We start from the raw sequence: 25,638 nt of genomic DNA, 5'->3' as shown, positions 1-25,638 counted from the left end.
CAAAAAATCTAATTCTTAAAAACGTATTGCAGTTACTTACTCTAAATTGTTGTTAATGGTTATTAATTATTGCCAAGATTGTGCCTAAACGCTTTTCAACTCTTTTAAAACTTTTCAGAAACCCTATAACATTCTCTTTCTTTCTTTCTTTCTTTCTTTCTTTCTTTCTTTCTTTCTTTCTTTCTTTCTTTCTTTCTTTCTTTCTTTCTTTCTTTCTTTCTTTCTTTCTTTCTTTCTTTCTTAAAAGCATATTTAGTGCAGTCTTTCTGTTATCCCAGTTTTATGCTCCCTTTCCATTCTCTCTATATTTTATACAGTATACCTTTTAAAATCTTTTATAAAATACATTTTTATATACATATATTCAGTTTAACCTTTACAAATGCCTATGTAGTAAGACAAAAACGTGATATTTGAATGCAGCCCAAAGCAATTCGACTTTGTGAGCCGTCAAGCGCCCCCTATAGGACATTAACATTAGCAGGCAATGCAGCGCGCGCGTCGCGTACAGCGCTGACGTCACTGAACGCTGAGCTGAAGCGCAACTACAGGCGCATTTTCTCGCCATTCATCTGTCTCAGCGTGCCGGAGAGTCTCATCACTAGGCACCAGTGTCAGAAAGAGGGGATTCCAGCTCAAATAACTATATGAAATGACGACACAGAAGGAATTTATTTAAAACACGGCTTAGCGTTTACTTATCTCTGGGTCACTTACGTGAGTTTTGTTTTCGTTCGTTACGCGAGTCCTTCTTTCATCTCTCGAATAACTGGATTAATTTGAATTATGAGTTTCAATATTGCTCGCGACGTTTTCGCGAAGGAATGATTAGGAAATCGTGACCAGATCTCTCGCGTCAGATCACTTTTAACGACAGGAATATGGCAAAAAATATTATAGACGTCCCAAGGGATGATTTAAGTAAGGTATCCGACGAAGAACTGCTTAAATGCAGCAAAGACGAGCTGCTCAGGAGACTCCGAAAAGTGGATAGTGAAAAGATGAACTTAATGGTGGAACACGGGAACATGATGAAGGACGTCAACCGGAGGTTACAAGTGCATCTTCACGAGATACGGAGCTTGAAGGAGGTCAACCAGAAACTGCAAGAAGACAACCAGGAGCTTAGAGAGCTGTGCTGTTTCTTGGACGATGACCGGCAGAAAGGGAAGAAGCTGTCCAGGGAATGGCAGAGATTTGGCAGGTACACTGCCAGTGTTATGTGGAAGGAGGTTGGCATATTCCAGCAAAAACTGAAAGACCTAGAGACCAACCAGGAGGGTGTGATGAGAGAGAACGTGGAGCTCAAGGAGATCATCCTCATGTTGGACGACGAGAGGAATGGAGCTGGATCCAGGAGCTCCATAGACAGCCAGTCCAGTCTGACCAATCTGAACGGAAGTTCTGCCATCGTGAGGGACGTTGGAGATGGGAGCAGTACCTCCAGCGCGGGCAGTGCTGGAAGCCCTGATCACCACCACAGTCATATTCACAAGCCTTCCGAGGGAAAGATCGTTTCTATCAGAAGGTCTATGGACGATCTTTCAACCAACCATCTTCTCAGAAGCATACCGAATGGGCTCAATGGTGAGTTTGGGCTTTTAAATTGAGGGTTTCGTGGAAAGCATCCCATGTCTTTCCCAAATGTTGGTGTTTTAGCAGCTCCTTTACATGAAGAACATATATTTAATGGAGATTTGATATGCAGAAGTATGGGTATCATATTGGTAGTCTTAAGTATGTAGACGTGGGTTTTTGGTGCACTTTTAACATTGAACTTATGCAATGCACTAGTATCCAAATAAAGAAAAGGATGCTGGCTTATAATTTTATGCCGATGAGTAAATGCAGTCATTGAGACATCCAGGGAAACACAGACTACACAGGATCAATGGGACTTATGGCCTCAGGTTTACTTCCCGTATGTGACAGTATTAATACACATGGCCAGCAACTTATCCAAACAGGCTGGAGCTACAGATGCTATTGCACTAAATGCCTCAGCCTGTGGAGTCAGATCTTATGAGGATTTAATGCTGTCTTAGCCGTGTGGCTTTGGTACATGCCGTCAGGTCTGTCAATAGACCATCAGACACCTCATTCAGACAACAGTCATTTCATTCCTAAAAATGTCTGAGAAACTCTATTGTGGTGAAAAAAAGATGTACACTACTGTTCAAAAGTTTGGGGTCAATACGAATTTTGATAGAAGTCTCTTACACTCACCAAGGCTCACCAATACATTTTTTTTTATTATTATCTATGTTGAAAACTATTGTGCTGCTTAGTATTTTTCTGGGTTCTTTGATAAATAGGAAGCTCAAAAGAACAGCTTTCGAAATTAATGAAGAATAGTCTATGTAAATGTCTTCACTGTCGCTTTTGAGCAATTTAATGCATTTTTTACTGAATAAAAGTTTTTTTTTTTCAAACTTTTGAACCTTAGCATATAAAACAATATGTAATCTTTTTTTGGAGGGTATTACTGTGATTTATTTTCTTTCTAATTGTGTCTTTAGTGCCTCTAACCTGTGACCCAAAAGGGTGTGTATATCTGCTATTACGTCGTGTACTTTATGACTGTTTACTTTTGATTTGCATTTGCATAGACAGATACCAAATTATCTGATATCATAGCGTCACATTTGACTCCTGTATTAGTTTAGTTTCATCCTTTGATGCACAATGCGCATGTTCCAGTGCAGCTTGTTTTATTCATTTTAATTCACAGCTACTTGTATATTTGGTTCCCCTTGTTCCGCCTTTTATTTCCACAATCCTCTCAGTAAGTTGTACACAGAGGCAATAAGAGCTTTACATGTGTTATTCGCATCGCATTTAGCAATTTCAGCAAATGCTTATTTCTTAAGCAGCATAAATGAAGAATGCTACAATGCAATTTAATACAACGTTTCAAAAATTCTCTGAAAGGTACAAACTATGTCCTGTGATTCACTCAGCAGGTCTGTTCAATCGGTAAGATTCACTCAAGACTAACAGTAGGGTTCTCAACTCATTCCCGCCACGACAGGTGATTTATGACAAGCTCACCTCTAGTGCGGCACGTAACTGTAGCAGAAAAATGCTTGTTATTTACTGCTGATAGTGTCAGCTGGAAGCTGAAGATGTGGCTTTTATGCTTATAGACTCTCAAAAGTGATATGTGAGTCATTTAAAAAAAAAAAATAGTATTTTTAATATCCAGTGTTACAGAAAATGTGATTCCTTTTTTGCTATTTATTTAAATACTAATTGGGTGCGATTATACCTTTGCGCATCATGTGCCGTCGTTGGCTAGTGAGCAGTCTAGTGCCATTTGACCTATACGCCTGCCAGGATGCTTTCATGTGATTGTTCAGTGATCCTTAGTTTGTCTGCTGAGCCAACTCCACCTCCAAACTTCCTCCCATCATGACATGCTGTGGCAAAAGTGTGGGTTACGTGCGTATTACACGGCATAAAGTTCGTATCATATGCACGCGAAAACTGCGTACATGGATGCAAAAACTAATTTTTACATATAAATTGCACAATAAATACAATTTGTGCCTTAGATACACACTTTCATGAGATCGGGCTGAAGTGACTCGCGTTTCCATATGATTTAAATTAGAGGAAGATTAGAGGTTATTTAACATGTTTGTCCTTTTTAAAATAATTATTGGTATTTACTAAGTTTAAAAGCTCAGAACACCTTTGCAGCCACATAGTAACACCGTTTGAGAATATGTTGAAAAAAATCCTTTCCAAACCGTGATGCATTCTCAGAACTGCTGTAGTGTTGTATGTAAGCCTGTGTTCAGTCAGGGAGGGAGATTAGGCTGTCCGGCGTTCTCTTTCCCAGGCCATACCCCCCGATGAGTTAATCTGAGCCACAGGTTGCATCTCTCCTTGTTTACAAAACTCAAAACAACCAACTTGGACTGCCAACCAACCAGGAGAACATTCCTGCTCCCCGTACCACATTGACCAAATGGGAAGGAGTTCCAATTCTTTCTTACGTGGCTTGCATTAAAACGAATGGAAAGAAGAAAAAAATAAAAAAGCGGAGAGAAACTTCTTTAATGCATAGAATCAAATCAAAAGATGCATGTTATTTTTTTCTCCTCGAAAGAAGTTTTTCTAAAATAGTTCACCTAAAAATGAAAATGATGTCATCATGTACTCACCCTTGTATTGTTCCAAACCTGTCTGATTTTCTTTCTTCTCTGGAAGACAAAAGAAGATATTTTGAAGAATGTTGAAGAACCAAAACAGTTTTGCCACTGACTTGACAAAAAAATATTGAGACATTTTTTGAAATATCTTCTTAGAAAGAATGTCATTCAGGGTTGGAAAAACATATGGGTGAGTCAAATTTTGGGGGAACTATACCTAAGTGTAATCCACTCCCATATTATTATTATTATTATTTGTAAATATAGTTCAGAATCATTTTATGGTTAAGCCATCCCGAGACCTGACTTTGAGGTATGTATCTGTCCTTTTGAGATAAAAATGCTTCTGTCTTGCATGCGTTGAAAAGACTCTGGCCCCCCAGCAAGCCACCAATGGACTGATAGTTTAGTGGCTGGGGTCGAGATTCTGTTTCAGAGTTCAGATAACACTCCTCCCTGACTCTTCCCACGGCTGGAGTGAAAAGGCCTTCAGTTGCCCCCATTCAAGACCCTCCATCAAGCCTTTAGAGCCCTTCTGCGGCACTCAAAGGTACAGATGTCTGGCTTGTCATAAAACAGATCCCAATTTACGAGTGAAGCTTTCAGTGTGGAGGTCACCCCTTTGAAAAAAGCCCCTTATTTTCTTGTGTTTGATTCAACCTGAATTGGATTAAAAAGCATTGTTTTATTATTCATTGGCAATACATTCTAAATTCAGTTAGCTCACAGTTCTTTACCAATGATGGGAACTCATGAATTCCCTCGAGTAATCTGTGAGATAATTGAATTGTTCCCCTGGGAATGCCAAATATAGGATAACATGGCTGCACCTTTTAATTCCCCATGTCAATTCTTGTTTAGTCATGCTTTACCTTACAGTAAAGATCAAAGCAATGTTAGTTAAGTGTTTTTTTTTTTCATCAAACCCAGTGGCGAGTGACTCTGCAAGTGTGTGTCCTGGTTGAGGCCGTCTTGTGCTGTTGGTGCAAGGCATTGTTCTTTTAAAAACAAACAGCGATGGAGTGAACCTCCCCAACTGCTCAGACTTGTCAGAGGGGGGTCTTTGGTTCTGCTGAATCTGAAGTTTACAGTGTTATTGCTTGTTCCCTGCCACTTGTCTTTGCCTCATAAAGAAAATAATAATCTTATGAAGCATGCAAAGTCCCTGTGAGGCGGTTTTGCCAGAGCAAGTTTTAAATGGGCCTGTAATTGGGCTGTCCCACTTCAGTCTGCTGACATTTACAAAATGGTCTCCTGGGACCAGCAGCTCTGAAGTGCTAGTAATGATTTTTGCTGAGAGGAATATGGTGTTTAGTTTTGTGTTTTAAAGAAATATTATGGGTTCATTTTTACATTATTACATATATGCCTGGTTTCACAGACAATGCTTCAAGGTGCTGTATGTAAGTTTTTGACTTTACTAAAGCATAAAAATACCATATGTTTGCAGATATTTAGGAAACATGCTTACGTACTCGTTTCTCTGAAAAGCAATTCTACAGTCAGTTATTTTCCTTTATATTATATTAGTGAAATGTGCGTTCCGTGTCGGAATGTCGATACCGCACGTTGCCAGTTTACCCAATAGTATTTCGACACCACAGGTTGCCAGTTGGTGGAAAACACAGCATATTGCAACCATGGAAGCCAGCAAACAAACTGGGTCAGAGATTACAGATTCTACCCGTATTAAATGAGCGTATTAAAACGCGATATCAACTCATCATAAATCAACTCATCAACTTACAGTGTGTAAGTCTTCTCGCCTTCCATTGTCAATTGAGCTTGATCCTGTTGCATGTCCTTAAAACTGGGAACCCGTGTGAGCGTCGAGTCTGAGGAGGTGGGGGCGGGGGAAACAACTCTCTTCAATATTTTGAATTTGGACTGCAGTACCCATTTCAACTAGCCTGACAAGCCAGACCCACATCAAGATGTTGGGTCTGGGAACTCACCATTGACAATTTTCAATCCGATAGGCGGGATAAACGGTTGTCTTTCAAATTCCCTCTGCAGGAAATAGGATAGCGCTACAACCAACCAGAGCAACGAAGAAGGTGAAGCGGAGCTAGTTGATAGATTAAACTTTCGCCGTATCCGGTCGGCAAAACTCAGAACATGTCTTCCTTTCTTAAGAATGACTTCAGTGCCGTTCTTCGTTCTTTTCTCAAAGAAAAGCTTAACTCCAAGTCTTCCAGAGTCGCGGCCAAAGCCAATTCGAAAGACCGCTGTTCGCCAGCTTCCTTGCTTACAAGTAGCATGTGAAACCGCGGCAACTCTGCCGTCGTTATGTTAAGCCCTCCCACCGACTCTATACATGATGTGATTGGCCTGACCAGAGTTTGGTTTTTCCAGCTCGCAAGCCAACGGAGAGTTGCTAGACTACCCTGGCTGCAAATTAGATTTGCTGCCGCTAGTGTGCGTCTAGATTTCTATGCTACATTTCAACTGCTAGCTGTCAATCTTACATACTGCACCTTTAAGCTATAGTCCCAGACTAAAATGCATGTTTGAGCTGTCTTAACTGAAAGCAACTTGCACTGACATATTTTTTTAAATATCAGTGCAATTGTTGTCTCAGTATGCACACCAGTAATGTACATTGAGCAAGACGTTAGTATGTAAGGAGAGTTTTTTTTTTATACAATACTCCGTGGTCACTGATGTGGTGTGATTCGTATTAATCATCTTGATGGTTTGTGCTATGATAAAGATCAGAAAGCTTTGACCATGTCTAAGTGTGAATTAGGAGGAACCTCATTGATCCTCTTTACATGTGGAGAATCCTTTCAATAAACTCCTTTATCCGATTCTAAAATTAATGAATATAATCACAGCTAACTTCCTGCGTCACTCCAGTCTTTAGCAAATTGCCAATTTTTAAACCTGACCTGGTTGTTCCAGGAAAGAACCGTCTGCTTTGAATGAAACTAAAAACATGGGGAGTATTTGAATAATCTTTCACAGAATTACTATTCAGGAAAGACAGAAGTCCATTGACGGAGAGAGCCTTTTCTCTCAATAGAAACCTAGGCTTCATTGTGTTTCTACAATAGTTTTTTTTAAAGTACATTTGAACATGGTGTGTCAAGGTGCATCGTGTAGACTTGACGTCAGTGAGGTCAAGAGACATATAAGAACGAATAACTTTTAATGTAGTTCACGTAATTTTGGTGTGAAGCATCTTGATGCCATATTTAGTATTTGAATGTATTTTTATTGAATCAGTGTTACTGTTAACTGAAACTCATCAAGGAAAATCTATTATTGTTAATTGAAAGCTAATTTAAAATATTATTAAATTGTGGTAAATAAAAATAATAAAATAACACTTTCAGTCTGTTTCTCACATAAAATGTCATGTCTTCAGAAATCTTGGAATATAGTTTATGAGTCATGTTTTCATGTTTACAACTTTTATGTTACTTTAATGGTGCTAATTTTTATATATAAATATAAATATATATATATATATATATATATATATATATATATATATATATATATATATATATATATATATATATATATATATATATATATATATATATATATATATATATATATATATATATATATATATATATATTTTTTTTTTTTTAAACTTGCCATCCTAATTTACTTTTAATTCTATGGACAAAAGAAACTAAGACATCCTTTAAAATATCTCATTTTGTGTACTCCGGAAGAAGGAAAAAAAAAACAGATTGGAAATGTGTAAATCTGAGTGCTCCAAAATATTAAAGTCGATTTTTGTTGTTTTCCCATAATGCTTTTGAAGGTTTAGCTTTTGTGCCCATCCTATGTATGCTGTGTGAGCATCCCTTCCCAAGTGAGTTATCTTTTCTGAGATATTTCCACTTGTGCGTATTCAAAAAGTTGGCTGTCCGGAGTTACTACATTCCGTGACAACAATAGTGGAAGTTTCACATTGTTACTGAGTGAATACTGCTGAAGGGGCGGAGGGGGGTGGAGGGGGTATCAGGGTTTAACTGTTGAAATCTGTTGTATTCTGGATGTGCAGAAAGTAGAAAAGCCGTCAGCTGTAGTCAGCGAACTGGTTAACCCTGTCAGAGTGTTGAACAGATGTAAGGTAATGAAGTCACTACTGAATTAATACATTTACACATGCCTACATGAGCTTGAAATTTCTGCCCACCGAATCCGAAGAACGTCCAGATTGAATGAATTAACCAGTCATATGAAAAAATTAGGTTTTGTATAGCTGACTGCCTCAGTTCCTTCTCTTTTTGCTCTCCCTCCATTTCATGTCCCCTCCTCTCTTTTACCCTGTGGAAAATATGAAGGCAGTAGCTGGAAAGGGGGTCACAGAGTGGGTGGCAGCACTGGGTAGGTGGTGAGTGCCATAGCAACAGTATTATCAGTTTGTTGATTGATCCTGTAGACCAAGATAGGGGCGGAACTGTTTGTATTCAGAGATAGTGGGTCGGGAGACTGGAGGGCACCTCGTGTGAGATGATTGAGAGGAAGTATGTTTGGATTTCTTGACCACATAAAGGGAATGCATTCACTATGACATTTGTGGAGGATTTTGGGTCTGTTCTCATATTTGATGGATTTAAAAGGGATATTTCACAAATAAAGTCATCATCTACTTGCCCTCATGTCACCAGCTAAAAAAATGGCAAAAAATTAAATCTTAAAAAAAATTATAATAATGATATCGGTTTTACCATATCAGTTTGAGCCCGAGATGCTGATGATCAAGCCAATCGATCGGAACCAACTTTGCAAGCACAACTTGAGACGAACATTTCACAGTGGGGCTGAAACGAATGATAATTTTTTAATCGATTAATCTATCTATCTTATACATGCACAAGCAGATACACTACACACTAATAGGCCATTTACACAACACCGTTTTCAACTAAAACCATTAAACTTTTTATTTTGGCCATTCATGTACACGACAACAGCGTTTTAGGGGGCCTGGAAACCTGTGAAAATTTGTGAAAACAAATTTGTGAAAACAATGATTTCATGCGCATACGTATTATGTGTTAGGTAGTTTTTCTTTACAAAGTGACTTCGCCAACTACTGGCCTGGCAGCTTAATACAGCGTTTTTAGTTGTTTTTGTGGCTATGTGTGAACAGGGATCGTTTTGACAATGTTGTCGTCTGCATTAAAAAGCATCTTATGACCCCTTTAAGATTTTACTTCACGTTCTGGGGCATGAACTTCTTCTAGTAAATTTTATACAACAAAAAAAATTATGTGAGATTTTGATAGATGATGACTGAACTTCACTGTCCCTTTAAGGACCAGATTTTCAAACTTTTTGATGCAATGGACCCAGAAATGTAATGTAATATCTCTCCTTGCAAGGCACTCCATTTTTAAAATAGGCAGCTATATATTTTTATATATAGACACATTTATACTGTAAACAAATGCGTAAATTATTATATGGAAAAGATTTTCTATTAAATTGACACTGGATTTATTTCTACCCATCATTAGATTAAAGTCCCCGTAAAGTCAAAATTAAACATGTGTTCTGAGTTTGTCACACCACAGACAAATGTGAGGATGAAGGCCTGGGCGGGAGATAGTTGGTTTGGCCCCATTCTGCAGCTGATTATCAGTGTGAGATATCCCAGTTGTCTCCTTGAAAGTTTGGAAAACTATCCAGTGTAAAATCACTGCAGAGGCAGTTGTTGTTGGTGGTGATCCTCAGCTCTCCATGAAGGGAGCGGTTCACAAAATTAATCCACCTCTTCTTGATAGCATCATTTGTTTTTTCTTTGACTTGCAGCGAATATCTAGAAAACAGTAATGTTATTTGAACATATTTTATTTTATATTATTAATATATTATTTCATTTGTATGTGTTTTTTCTTTCTATTTTGTAACACTGTTTTTCTCTGACTCACTTGCGGGATTCCAGTTTGAAAATCCCTGCTCTTAGGTACAAGTACTATTATTAGTGCACATCTTTCTCTGTAATAGCTCAGAATGCATGAATGGATGCTCTTTTAATGGGACCACTTTTCCATGGCAGCTCTGAAACGGCTCAGTGTTTTTTCCAGAGAGCAGCCTGGGTCCTAAAGTTGATGTCAAATGGAAGGTCAGATTTCAGCTCCATTGCACTGATCTTGTTGACTCAGGTTCCTTGTCTTGGCATGCTACCTCTGGAGGAAACTAGCCGAGCATGAATGAATCCGGTTGGATGAGTCTTTTATTGCAGAATTATTTTTCTTTGGATACTGGTCTGCCAATAATTTGGCATTCCAGTAACTTAGTTTTCTTCCCGCACACACCTAGTATATTGTATGTATCATTGAATTATGAAGGATTGCAGTTTTATTAGTTGTGCTTGCTGAGACCCATATTCATTTTTGACATTCATTAACAATTTACTTTGTGCAGAAAAGCAAATATTTAACTTTATAGCTTCTTTCCACACTCATCCTATCCTTTGTGTCTGTTTTGATATCAAAATCTGTTGCTTTTTTGTTCGCTTATACTTCATTTCATGTACGTGTACAGTTGATATCCAGACCATTGCAGAGCACATCTCCAGTTTTGAACCGCATTAAAGGTGTTTGGATGGATCTTTCTCACTATTGTCCTTCTATGCTGTCCTCTAGATGGGGGGGGAGTGGGGCTGGCGGACCCCTGCCCCTGTCAAGAGGGGGTTTGAGGTTGTGTGCCCTTGGTTCGCTTGAGCCATCTGTCCGACAGTATTGTTTAACACACAAAGGGGAAAGAGCCCTTCAAAGACCACTAAGTGAATAGAGCCATAACGTCATTCTGCTTGAGCATGAGAGCGTCTTCTAGTTCTGGAGCATCTCTGTTTCCTGTTCTTTACTTCCTGCCCCATTCCTACTTTATTTTTTATTCCAATCAAGCACCTGCGATCCACTATTTAAACTGTTCTCAACCCCTCGCGGATGAAAGACCTAAGAGACACGTGTAATCTTTCCTTCCGCTCTTCTGTAAAGACAAACTTGTGAGAACATGAAGTCGGGTGACATCAGTGTATTTGCTCTAAGAAGATGTCAAATGGGTTTATTGTCGTTGTTAGGCAGCAAGTGAAGCAAATCCGTATTCAATACTTGATTTCCTGGGTTTTGTGAGTCACAAAGTCATGCACTTCACATTAGCACTGCATTTCCGATACTGCTAACACTTAATAGTGTAAGCATTATTCCATAAAACTACATTTGCACTTTTTTTTGAAGAAAACGTGTGGTGCATGACTTTGCAAAACTTAATTGGGTGTTGTAGGTTGTTGCCAAGGTGTTCTGGGTGCTTTTTAGGGTTGCTCACTGATTCAAGTCAGCGTTGTTATTGTTAACTAAATCCAAAACTAAATAATTACAAAATAATAAATGAAAATCAGAAAGGTTGCTTTGGCAGTCAACTGAAAGAAGAAAAAATAAACGTTTACACTGTAAAACGTGAGGAAATGTGAGGAAAAGTGAGGAAACTTGCTGCCTTAAAACTATTAATAAACTTCATGTGTAATTGAAAAAATTAAGTTATTGGAACTTGACGATTCCACATAACTTTTTTATCAGTTACGCATGAAGTTTATTTACTTAGCTAAATGTTTTAAGGCGATGGGTTTCCTCACTTTTTGAAGTTGTCAACTGATCACTTTTTACAAAGTTGAAGGAATGAAATGACCAAAACTGAAATAAAATGTAGCTAAATAGAATGCTAAAACAATCACTAAACTTAAACTTAAATTAAAATATGAACTAAAAATATAAAATGAACGCTAATTAAGAAATATGAATATGTACTGTACTATTATATAGATAATACAATACTAAAATAATGCTGGTCCAATTTAGAAGAATGATTTTGGATGGATGGATGATATTAAGTTTGTTTTTTTACATTTTACTGACAGCCCCAGGCAAAAAATCTGATCACTTAGAAAAGTCAGTAAGTCACACTATTTGAGGTATTATTGGTAGGACGAATTACACACTGAAGTTTAATTCTTGAGGTTGGTGGACTAAATGTACTTTGTAAAATACTGTGGGTGCGTCTCAATCAGCTCCCTAGTCAGGGCACTGATCAGTGATTCAGCCTTTTTTAAGGGCCATCTCAATCGAGAATCCTACATGTGCACTGAAACTCCCTAAAAAGTCCCACAATGCACCGTGAAAACCAGGGAGCATAGATGCTCACAAAGTTCCCTTAACAGAAGTTCTGAAGAATGAAACCTAAATCAAGTGAGCCAATTTGCACATAATAACACGCAGATGATATTTAAGACATTCATCGCTAGACAGGTAATGAACATAATCTAGCTAATGTTTATAATTAAGCTGAAATGTTGCATGTATATGTAAAAGCAAAGTATTTATCACAATGTTTTTTAAACAACATTAAAAAATAATACAATAAAGATATCAATTGTGCTGTTGTTTAGAAATACCAGAAGTGTTGTTGTGCAATGTCGCTGGAAATAGTGATCCGTGTCCCAATGTGTGGTGAGCCAGGGTCTTTACTGTCATTATCTGTGCCTGAATGCATGTACAAGATACTGGTTCATGACCTCAGAAGCTAGGGAGCTGATTGAAACGCACCCTGTGTGTTTTCGGTGCCCTCAAACTGTCAGGTCTGTCTTATGAGATATCTTTGAAGCTGTGCCAGCCTGCCAGGTGAGGTGTATTTGGAAATCACTGTCATCAGCAGCACACCTGTCCACAAGGAACCTTTAACAAATGCCGATTTCCTCCACTGAACACGATCCAACGGAGTTAAAATAGCGTGAGATTTATAAAGATTATCCTGTGGTGGAGTGACTGTAATTTCTCACATGCCAGTTTGAATTACAGCTCATAACCTTTAGGGGGAAACTTCACACTTCATGGGAGGGAAAATAGCACATGTATACATTGCCATACTTGTCCTTGTTACAAGTTTTTGTTGTGGGCAGCAGTACATAAACATCACTCTTGCCCCAGTATAAAGTGTAATGGCTTTTTCCACCACAAAATATGGTTTAAAAATTCTTGATGGCATTATTAAAGGGATAGTTCACACAAAAAATGTAATTACCCATAATTTACTCACCCTCAAGCCATCCTAGGTGTATATGACATTCTTCTTTCAGACGAAAACAATCAGAGTTATATTAAAAAATGTCGGCTTTATAATGGCAGTGAATGAGAGCCCAAAATTCGAAGCCTAAAAAAGTGTATCCATCCATTATAAAAGTAATCCACACGGCTCAGGGGGGTTAATAAAGGCCATCTGAAGGCCATCTGAAGCGAACCGATGGGTTTGTGTAAGAAAAATATCCATATTTAAAACATTAAAAGGTCAAATATCTGTATATAAGTTGAATACAGAAGGTGGTCTCGCGGAAGCTAGATATTTGACTTTATAACGTGTTAAATATGGATACTTTTACAAACGCATCGCTTCGCATCAGAAGGCTTTTATTAACCCTCCCCCAAAGCCGTGTGGATTACTTTTATAATGGAGTGATGCACTTTTGTTTTTTTTGTAAGATTTTGGGCTCCCTTTCACTGCCATTATAAAGCTTGGATTAGCCAGGACATTTTTTATATAATGCAGAAGAATGTCATATACACCTAGGATGGCTTGAGGGTGAGTAATTTAAATTTTTGGGTGAACAATCCCTTTAAGGTCTTCCTGTCTCATTGACCAATTAAATATAGTTGAAAACTCTCTAATCTTTCTTTCTTTGTGTTGTTGCATGTGCCTTTTACATGAACTGCTCACCTTTAGAGATGAACATCTTAAACATTTCTCAAATCATTCCTCTACCTATTCAGTATGCAGTTGGAAAGTGTGCGGGTGAATTTTTAAAACACCCACCCTACTTCCAGTGCATTGAACGCTTACTGGCTTACAAGTAGAGGAATAGTGTTTTGTAATAGTGTTTTGAGATTCCACCTTCATTATGGGTGTGATCTGTTTGCCCGATAATCATGTGATTACTCAGGATAAGATGTGCAATCAAACAGTGAGTCATGTGTACGTCAAGTAGATCACACACAAAACTGAGAGTTTAAAAGAATATTTGAATAAGAAAATACCAGAATAATGCTGTTTTCTCTTCTAGTACGAGGTGCACTGCAGTCTATGCATGCTGAATTCATGTGTGTGTGTGTGTGTGTGTGTGTGTGTGGAGAAAAGCAGAGAGAGAGTGAAAGAAGGAAAGAGAAAGCTCATTTGGCAGACTGGAGGTGTAATACTAAAGCACTGGCAGGCCCTTTAGTCAAAAGCTAGGGCTTGTTGCTAGGATACATTCTTATCAATACCTTGGTATGCCGTCTATCTTCCCCACACGTTTCTCAGAGCTGCGCTCCGCCACTTGCTTATTCACTGCTCTATTTTTGAATCAAGCCAAGTCTGCAGCAAGCTGGGAGACCCCAAAACCCCTGTGTTGACTTTTAATGTTGATGAGACGCCCCATGCATTCTGAAGAAAAATAAGATTTTGTGCTTGAATTATAGAATGTTGTTATTCCTAATTTTTTTTCAACCAGTTTTTAGTCCCTATTAATGCATTCATAAGATCTTTTTCCTCTTCAATTTTTTTCTTTTTATCTTTGCACTGCAGAGCAGAAAGAAACACAGATTTTGCGAATCACTGATAGTTGGATTGAACTTTATTCATGTCTGCATATTTTCAGAGGGCGTGTGCTCAGTCGTTTCAGTCTGTGTTAAGATGGTTCTTTTGTCACGTGTAATGCGTCCAGACAGTTTTAGGAGATAAATGGTTGTCCTTCATTAAGTAATTGAAAGCATTGGACTGCTTTGTATGCAAACAAATGGGTTCTTTTATCTTTCTTCCTTTGTGCGATGATGGGCAAGACAAATGAGAACAATGCATTAGCTACTGTGAGCAGAAAGTTGATGATGTACAGTATACCAAACAACTCCTCTAGGAATACAGTAGTACTGTATGTGCACAGTGTGCAAATCTTCTGCATGTATGGAATACCTGGATGAAGTATTACATGCGCCAAAATGTGCATCCCATAATGTACAATTTCACAGTGCACTATGTTTAACATTACATTTTGAGAGAGAAATGAACCAGAAATTATATAAATCTTTCATTAATTGAACTTTAGGCCCCACTTTATATTAAGTGGCCTTAAGTACTATGTACTTACATCAAAAAATAAGTACAATGTACTTACTGTGTACACTATGTACTCTTACTTCAAATTGTATTGCAAAACACCTTTGCTGAAATTGAGGTGGGATACGGGTAGAGTTAGGGACAGGTGTATTGGTATGGGTAAGTTTAAGGGTAGGGTTACGTGTAAGGGAAGTGTCAACTGTGTAATTACAAATGTAACTACAGAAATTAATTACAGACGTAATTACATGGAGGTATTTTTTAAAATGTAAGTACAATGTATGTAAAAACATGTATGTACACAATAAGTGCATTGTATCAAATGATTAACTAAATTGTTAGTACATAGTAGTTAGGGCCACCTAATATAAAGTGGGTCCGAACTTTATTTTTATTTATTTTTTCATTCAAAATTGTATTTAATTTTTTAACATGATAACTAGACATCACTAGAGATCTATAAATGTTTTTTTTATTTTTTATTTTTTTACCTTTAACAATAATTTTAATGCCTGCTATGAAGTTTTTTTTAGCATTTTTTTAAAAGTATTTTTATTAGTGTATATGCTTTTTTTATTTTTTAAAGAACTGGTAAGCACAGCAAAGTGTGAATATTTTTAATAAAATATCCATTAAACCAATTATCCAGCTAATGTTCTTCCCTAACACTCTGACAACGTTCTCTCAAAGTTATGAACAAATGCTCTTTCAGTAACATTAATAGAATGTTTGTTCTTCAAAGTTATCTGGTGTTTAATGATGTTCTCAAAATGTTAGCACAAAAACATTATCTATACATTGTTCATGAATTTTAAAAAAACGCTTTAGTTGGACATTCGTCTAAACATTTTAAAATGTTACTACTTTTTTCAGAATGTGCAGAGAACGTTCAAAAGTAACAATCCCATACTATTTTTTTTAAATTAAATGTAAAGACAAAACCTTTGAACATTTGATGTTCAGAGAACATTCAGAAATAACTTAATGGGAACATTCTTAGAACATAGTTTTCTCTTTTTAGCTGGGTATCAATCTGTCTCTTGTAACCATATAGCATACTGGTATTTTAAAATGTTTATTGTTGCATACTGTACTGTTTCACATTCTATTGTTTAAAACCATAGGCTGTAAGCAGTACATTAGGATTGCATTCTGAGCATGGTAGTTGTGATCGTCTCCATTCATGGTAAGTGAGGCATCAGCAGATCCTCAGAGTACTGTCTGGAGACATGCTCTGCTTTTCCTTCACCGCCATTGAGTGCTTTACTCTCTGGTGTCGTTTCAAAGCCTGTAGATAAGCGATAAAATAACCATACGACCAGATAAGCCCGTAATATGGCAATGCCGTAGGCACATTTATTGCTGTGTATTTTCCAAAGTCACTCGCAAAACTCATGGTGACAATTACCTGGCAGTAAACACACACTGTGCAATCATTCTTCGCCAAGAGAACACAGCGTGATTCACTATTATGAGTTCAGTAAACCAAAAAGATGACCCCAGGGCAATTTACACCTCTTTAAAAAGACAAACATCGAGTTCAAAATGAAGAGAGAGGGCAATAGAGCAGAGAGGGAGAGACAGGGGGACATTTAGTGGGAGAGAGAGAGCATATGCCCCTCTGCTAATCTACAGATTTCAGCTGTAAGATGATTACAGCTTTCAGAGCCTGTTTGAGAAAAAAAACGCAGTGGGCAAAATGGCTATAGTCCATCCTAAACGACTTAGTAACTGTGCTTTTAAAGAGAATTCTGCCCCCAGCAGAGTGAAACTCATTAATTAGACACTCAGCACAGCAGTGGGTTGTTCCGCAGCACAGGGTCAAACAGCAAAGGAATCTTTAAAAAGCTGTTTTTATTGTTTCTTGCCGTAATTGTGTTGCTTGCTGTTATTCAGCTGCTTTTCTAATGGACTGTGTAGATTGATTTGCATTTTCTAACAGTGGGATGTATAAAATAGTGCATTCAAATATGAAAATTCTGTCATTATTTACTCAGTCGTATGCTGTTTTTTTTTTTTATGCAGCTGTTTCCCAAATAACAGCATTTTGTTATGACCAAAAGCACCATAAATGCATTTGGAGAGAGTTGTGTCTTAAATCTAAAGTCTGTTTTGCACAAACTATATCTATATCTACTTCTGTAGACTGAATATACACATAGACTAATTCTATGAGTTTTTTTTCTTCTTTTTTGAGGTTGATCATGTTTTATTTATTTTATATGTTGTTTTCATAGACTGTAAAAAAATATGGAACATTTTTTTGCGTAAAGTAGGGACGAGCTGGCCGTTGCCATCTTGGCAGCGCGTCATCGTGCGTCACTCCCGGATAACAGAAAATGGGCAAAAAGGCGGGACGTGGGGGACGGATGACTAACAGACAGCAGATAAATGGCTATCCACCTGTCACTCGAAGTGGCCACGCCCTTAATTATGCAGAAATTTAATGCTTTATATAATGTAAACGAATGAGTTATAAAAAAATTCACCCCCCTCACAGTTGTCATGAAGGGCAAAATTATGGCTCGTTTCCACTGAGTGGTACGGTACAGTACGGTCGGTAAACCATGAATTCGGCGAGCGTTTCCACTGCCAACAGTACCCTTTTTGATAGGCGTGGTGTATGACGGAAAGCATCGGTTGATGTCATTCGTGCGCACGAAGAAGAACGATGGAGGCCTTACAGCAGATCTTGTTCTTGCTTCTCGGCATGTGGCTGTTTATAACAAGGAGGAGACAAGCTTTGTTTGATAAAAGGCTGCAGTCTGCAAGGAAAAACACAGCCGAAAAATACAGGGAAAGGGAAAGTTTGATCCCTCTGTCGCACGCGTAAGTGACGATTCTCTGTCAACCAGTCAGCGTTCTGGAGTGAGTCTAGCTCCACCCTTTAGCACTGTGCTAGGTACCCAAACGGAAGGGTACCAAAAAAAGTGGTACGGTACGGTTCGGCATTTTGCTACCAGTCACAACTTTTGACAGTGGAAACACAAATAAATGCGTACCGTACCGTACCGAACCGTACCGCTCAGTGGAAACGATCCATTAGCTGTATAGACCAAAACCACAATTTGTACCAGGCTGTAAACATGTTTTATTCTGCTGTAAAGATGGGCATTTTAACATGGGGCTCAATGAGATTCTGCTTCCTTCTGGAGCCTGTCGATGAATTGCAGTTTATGTCACTTCCGTATTGGCTTCAAGAGAAACTGGGTTTGCCGCTTGGTTGTTTTATGGAAAATAGCTACATGAAATTCATTAATATCACCTTTTTTTTGTTCGACAGAAAAATGTAACGGCATACAGGTGAAACGACTATTAAAATGAGTAAATAATGACAGACATGTCATTTTTGGGTGAACTGTCCCACTAAAGGCCCCGATATACTTCAAGCGAAATCGAAGAACAAACTGACATGACGTAATTTTAAACAAAATCAGGCCTAAATGAAGTTCGTTTTGGGAGTTTGAATCAGCTTTCCAAAGCGATCTTTCCGGAAAAGTTTGCTCCGGCTGCTAAAACACCTTTGTACTACCATTGGTTCATGGCTATTATGTAATAGGTAGGTGTGTGTGACTGCACATAGGCTCAGCCTTCTTTCACGTGAAAATCTTTTCTGGTTAATTTGGCCTGTTCAGTCGGTCGAGGTTAGACAGTGAAGTTGTACTTCTGATGAAACAAGACACTGATGCTGTTTTCATGTATAATACGGGAAAGCTGCTTGATTTTAAGCTATCTATTATATAAAGTGATTTATAAATAAATGCCGTGTCTTCACTAGAGTGTCGTGGAGCTCGTGCAAACATCCACATTTTCTTATGCTTTATTAAGGGTGCTTTCACACTAGCTGTTTTGGTGCGCACCTGGGTTCGATTGACGTCAGAGTTCGGTACGTTTGGATGATGTGAACGCAGTCTTCCGAACTCGGGTGCGCACCCGCGAACCGTACCAGAGTCTGCTTAAAAAGGGTGGTCTGGGGTACAGTTCAATTGAACTCGGGTACGGTTCGGTGCTGATGTGAATGCAATTGTACTAAATCGCGGAAGTGAACCGCTATTAATGACGTATGATTTGATAAAAATGTGTGTTTGTGTGTGTTTTACTCATTTTCCTGGCGAGCGTGACTGATGTACTGCAAGCAGAGAGCTGTAGATCTAATTTCTGCTCGCCTTCAGCGTTCTTTAGAGCATTTGCAGTACATTCTCGGCAGATAGACGTAAGTGCCATTACGTACTGAAGCTTTGGAAACAAAACCAACGGTTAAAAAACTAAAATATAAAAGTGAGGTGAGCAATTACATTTTCCCGCCTTCACGCTCGCTGTCGTTACTAAGCAACCGGGTAAACAGCTGCTGCTTTGATGACGCAGACGCACCCTGGTTCGGACCCAAATAATATAATATGAACACAGTCCAGCGGGGGCAGGGGGAGGGGGAAACAATCGAACTCGGGTTCGGTCCAGGCATTCGAGCCAAGTGTGAAAGCACCCTAAAATGCTTGCTGTTTTCTCAATTTTCCTGTGTATATATTTTGTTATTGAGAAGAAAGCATGCAGTACAAATTTACATATTCATCTAAACTTCATTCTCAGCAGTACTGGCGGCGACGAATGTTCGATAACAGTATATTGCTGGTCACATATTTCGAACTTCCTTTTACCCCTTAACGAAGAACGGAAAAGAACTTCGCCTGGAGTATATCGGGGCCTTCAGAAGAGACTCATTTATTCATGTGTAAAGGCCTAAAAACTGAGCTTGTACCCTGAACTTTAATATGATATTGGTCACTATACAGATTTTTTCACCCACTTTATCTTATTCACATCACAAGTCTGATCAATTCTCCTCAACAGGCTGTATGATTTGCGGTATAATTAATGTCCGTTGCATATATTTTTGAAATATATTTAGGGTTAGAAGTTTGTTCAAATAGACATCAACACGCACTGGAAGATTTTCAATGTAGTCGCACGATTCCCTCAGTGTTCATTAAGAATGCGTGGGTCGTCACTGCTGCATTCTGGGTCTCTCAACTAAGCATCAAGCGATGTGTCTTGCACATGCGGGTCGTGGTGTGGTTGTCAAGGCAGCGTGCATCATGTTTGTGTAAGTGGCGGGGGGGCACGACTGACTCTCGTCCTTGCCGCCTTATTACAACCCTGCGTTCATCGCCGCAGACAGAGATTGATAGTGACAGTGGCGTTGCTGCACGAGGCTGCGTGCACAAGGGCACATGCACACTCTTCCTCTCTTTTCCTCCCCGTTCTTCCTCAGTCTGTCTCCTTCTCTCTGTCTTTTTCTTTACCTCCCCCATCTTTTCTCCGCCTCTGGCTGTTTAGGCTGCGGACCCCATTGAGGATACAGGAAAAGCATTTGTTGACATTCAAATGCACCCGTGGGCCACGTCATATGAGCACACACTCCGTCACTGACACATGCTGCGCTCCGCAGCACATGAAGCCTTCTGGTGTTTCCTTGAACATGATATATGTCATTGCCAGAATGATAGTTCATATGTGGCTTGACACAGAGGCATTGTTTTGAAGACCCGTTTGTGTGAATAGAGACAGTGGAATGAATCACAAGGGTTTTAGATGAATAAGACTTTTCATGTAGTTTACTTTTCCCATCTGTCATTTCCTTTTTCCTGGAATTGTCTTAATGGTGATATGCAACCTGAAATCTGACTTCAGACTTTCAGATTTACTATTCAAAATGTACTAAATGGAATTTTACAAGGAAGAATACTTTGGCGCTGTTCTAAAACCTAGTAAGCTGCCTATGTAGACCAAAGAGAGTAAGGCAGCTCACTAACCGAAAGGAAACCGTATAAGATTATTAGCAGTTCTCATGTGAAGCAACAATAGAAACTAATGTTAGAATGCTGCTAAGATAATTCTGTGACTGTTTACTACAGTATGCGCGCCATTGTAAATCTGTTCAAAAATTAAAGCCATTGTGTCACTTCAGAAGACTTGGATTTGGATTAGACCACTTGATTGGTTATTTTTATGATGCCTTTATGACATTTTTTGGATCTTTTACGTTTTATTTGGATTTGAATTTAAATGGAGGGATAGAAAATCTCTCAGGTTTCATAGAAAATATCTTTATTTGTGTTTGGAAGTTAAACGAAACAACATGAGGGTAAAGGCGTGATGACAGAATTTACATTTTTGGGTGAATTTTAGCTTGTTAGTAAGTTGAGCCTTGGATAAAACAACTCTATATCGCAAATTTAGAGAATTTTTGAAGAATATTTGAAGGAATATTTTTTAAATGTTAAATAATGTTTTTACATGTAAATAAAACAAAAAATATTTTCTGTCATGACTCCTGGAGAGTTTAGCATGGTAATGGATATGATCAATTATGAGCCAATCAGAATCAATCCACCCTGCTGTGACAAGCTTGAGCATTTAAAGCGGCAGATAAGCACCAGCTTAGAATAAGCAGAAGCGATATCATCCGTAGGTGTGGAAGCTAATATAGTTATCTTTATAGCTATTGTTCTTGGTGTGAACAGGCCTTTACTCCAGTTTTCAGTGACTCACAATCCTTCAGGAATCATTCTAATATGCTGATTTAGTGTTTAAGAAACATTTCTTATTATACCTTTTATAACATTTTAAATGTCTTTATTGTCACCTTTGATTAATTTAATGCATCCTTGCTGGATAAAAAAAAACTTTTTAAAAAGTAAGCTTTTGATATTATCTTGGATTATCCCCTCGCCCCATCCCCACTTAGCTCATTGCAATGCATTCGGGGATTCTTTGGAGAGAATATATGTGATGCTGCTTCAGAATTTCGCCAAAATAAGGAGCACACCTATAAAGCCTCTGTAGGCAGCCTTGGAATTTTTTTTCGAAAAGGACAGTCTGCGTGAAAAGTTATATAATATTTGTTCGGTTAGTGAGTGATACGATTTACTTTGACGTTAGTATGAGTCTGGACATGCCTCTACTGTGCATTTAATGCCGTCTAGTTTCATTGCTGTCATGTCAGAAGGCTCTCTGTATTTGCCCTGACAGCAGTGCTGAAGACGTGCCCACGGGGCCAGGACAGGAGCCTGTTTCATAACACGGTTAATGAGTGAAATCAGCACATCTCATGATTGTTAATGTGTCCCTGCTGAGCTTGCGCAATCTGAACTGGATACCTGCGCCAGAGCTTCCTGCCTCTGCGTCTCGGTGCCAAGGTTGTTTTACAGGAAGCAGACTGTTTAATTCTATACTTGTCATTAGCGATTGCTCTGAAGAGGGAGTCGGTTTTGACTTTGCTGTAATTCGGTCAGCCTTATTGATGAGAGGAAGGCTATATTTTCTATTCGGTCTTTGAGCAGTATTTTTGCAGAGTCTTCATTTATGGTCGGAACATTTTTGATGGAGTGGACATGAGTCAGTGGTAGTTTATAGGACCTGCAGGGACACCGAATCTCTGAATAACGCTGAGCTCTTATCTAGTCACAGTAAGGAGCGTGAGATACCAAGATTATGTTATGTAACTGATTCGGAGATGTCTGTAAACTGTCAGATTGTTATTTTAGGGAGCATACACCAAACCGCCAAAAGTATTTGTACTCTTAAATCATGCTTAAATGATAGTATTCTTTCTAGTAATATAAAACAATATTATATATTAGTTGTATAAAATAGTTTTTATTTTGATGATGTAATATTCTGTATTTGTTAACATATTTTAATCAATATACTTAGTTTCACATTTTTACATTTTTAAAAGGGATTTTACCTATTTTTTCTTTTCTGCTTTTGTGCTGTATATATTTTGATGTTAGAAAATTATTTTTGTCTTCATAATTACGTCACATCATCTTTCATGTGGATAATTGCGTATATAGCTTACTTTAGCAACATTATTATGCGAACAACTTACCCATGAACTGTAGCAATCGTTACCTGAGAAACGTATTTAGTTCCTGGTGACTCTTGCTAGAGGGGATCGATGTTCTAGTTGCAGGGTGGACAGTATCCAGGTCCCTTTGAATATCAACCCGCTTCAGGTTTCATGGGGAAATGATTAACACTATAGCGAGACGTACCAGAGTGGTGTGGAACAATGCCTCAGTGTTTGGCTAGCCCACTTCCACATCTTGCAGTAATTGAAATCATTCCTGGGCCTCCATCCTACCAAAGCTTATTTCCCTGTGCTGCTCGGGGACTTGTACACCCGTGGAAGGTGGGAGGGGTGTTGAGTTGTTTTTGTAGAGTGTTACTTTATGTATGAATCGAATGTGGGGTCAACTGGAAAAGCTAATGAGCTTTTTATTGATTCCAGCAGTCAACCTGCCTGGGTGGCTGTGTTCAAATCAAGAACTGCAAAAGTTGGCACTGAAAATGCTTCGTCCACACCCGTACGGTAATATTTTCAATGTTTCCAGACATCACAAGACTAAGATTACATAACTTATGTAACCAATGTGTGCACAGAGATCAAAGTCCTTGCAGAGTTTTCCACCTCTGTAGTCCATTCGGTCAATGCATGCTAATGTTTGTCTTGTCGTTTTTTTCTTAATTTTTTCCCCCTTTTGTGAGTAATGGCTATATTGTAGATTCTGTAGAAACTCTTATGAGATGCAGAATGTAGGTTCCAGTATCTAGCAACAACTGTTTTAGTCACTTTTTATTTCATTTTTGGGACTTTTTGCCTTTTATTTTGTTAGGAAAGTTGAGTGTAGACAGGAAAGTAAGGCCAAGAGAGGGGAAATGAGATCAGGACACTAACCTCCCATGAGCCAGTGGCTCTTATATGTCCTGAGCCACATCTGTGACTGTTTTTTTTGTGTGTCACATTTATTGATATTTATAGTTGAGAGAGAACAGGAAATTATGGATAAAAGTTGGGGCCGGATTAAATTTCACATTGCCCATATGAGCAGAGCACCTTAACTGCTTCCCACTAATCCATGACGGTTTTGACCTGTCGGATAGATTTCACAGGAAATTGCGCACATACGTCACTCACCCGTGCTTGTCTCGTCATATCCATAATTGAGAAAAGTTGCAGTTACTTCGACACGTGTATGGTGTGAGAGTGGCATAGTTGGTTGTCACAATGAGTGAGAAAGGTTGACATTGAGCATACTAAACTTCGAACCTCCGGGAATCACCTGTTTAAAATAATTTTTTTTTGAAAAGTTATCTGCTGGCAAAAAGAGAATGTTACAGAGCTCGTAATATAACGAGAGTCAACAAACGAGAGTCAATCTCCTTACATTAGCCCGATTCACAACGGTAAACTTGTAATAATGTGTTATAATTTGAGTGGTACTGATGGATTTCTGAGCAAGTCTTTGCATCATTATGTCACGTCTGTATACATAAAGAAGGAGTCCGGCTAGTAGTAGTATCGCATGTGAGGATGCTGCAGGTGGCGGATCATTTTAGCCTATAGTTTAATTATTCGTAGCTGGAGTAATTAAACGTATCATTTTGATGGCGGATTGTGATCCAGAAAGGTCCAAACGACAATCATCATAGACAACTGGAGATTCACCCGTAGTCAAAAGCAAAAGAGTGGACTGTACGGAAACTGAAATCTACACGTAACGCTAATACACACTAAATACACGTAGTCACGTAATGCTGATGTTGTTAACATTAACAATTTGAGAACAAAGTATAACAGGTATAATAATTTGCATGGTTTGATGTGATGTGAGCTCAGCGATCGTTAGATTTAATCAAAGTTGGTAGTGGGATTTATTGTAATGTTTTTTTTCTCAGTTGGTCAGAACAAAAGTGGCAGATATGTTACTTACTTGTTCAGATGACATTTTGCAGGGAAAATTCTTACTTTGGTTAGAGGTCGACCGATAGTGGATTTTACCGATACCGAGAACTAGGTTGGACCGCACTTGCCGATAACCGATTAATCGACTGATAGTTTTTAAAATGGATACTGGATTAAAAAAATAAATAAACCAGTGCTGAACTTTATAAAAAAATATATTAAAAAAAACAGTACTGATCCATGAAAATGTGCTAAATTAAATTAAAATGAGAAGTTCTGACAGAACAAATTATTCAGAATTTTTTTTTAACATTAAAATATTACAGGTCAAATTAATTTCTTTACCTATAACCTAGAAACATTCATGTACATTTCATAGGTAAAACTATATAAGTCCCTATGCAACAAGGATGTATTCGCTTACATGAACTATATGCATACATTTTTACAGCATGTAAAAATGTGAGCAATACAATTATACCTTGATCAATACAATTATACCTTGATCATTCATGTTAGATCATAGTGCATTAATCAAGGTTAACAGATACAAATTCAAACTCATTAACCTGCATTAACCTGTTAATGCAGCATCTAGTCAAGAAATTAATTACTTTATAATTG

General features: G+C 38.2%; 1 protein-coding gene across 2 annotated transcripts in view; it reads left to right on the top strand.

Moving 5' to 3' along the window:
• Positions 1-463: 463 nt before the first annotated feature.
• Positions 464-25,638, top strand: part of ccdc85ca (coiled-coil domain containing 85C, a) — a 55,221-nt gene continuing 30,046 nt past the window's right edge. The window contains exon 1 of one of the 2 annotated variants that reach the window (XM_079832688.1): positions 464-1,587. In XM_079832688.1, coding sequence (XP_079688814.1) covers positions 882-1,587 — 706 coding nt within the window. In that variant the 5' untranslated portion in view covers positions 464-881. The remainder of the gene's footprint in view (positions 1,588-25,638) is intronic. The other variant, XM_079832689.1, reaches the window with a different exon arrangement.

This window comes from Gobio gobio (genome assembly GCF_949357685.1).
Source record: "Gobio gobio genome assembly, chromosome: 13".
In the NCBI taxonomy this organism is placed as follows: Eukaryota; Metazoa; Chordata; class Actinopteri; order Cypriniformes; family Gobionidae; genus Gobio; species Gobio gobio.
Note: the sequence above shows the minus strand (reverse complement) of the source record. Positions and strands in the feature narration are given on the sequence as shown.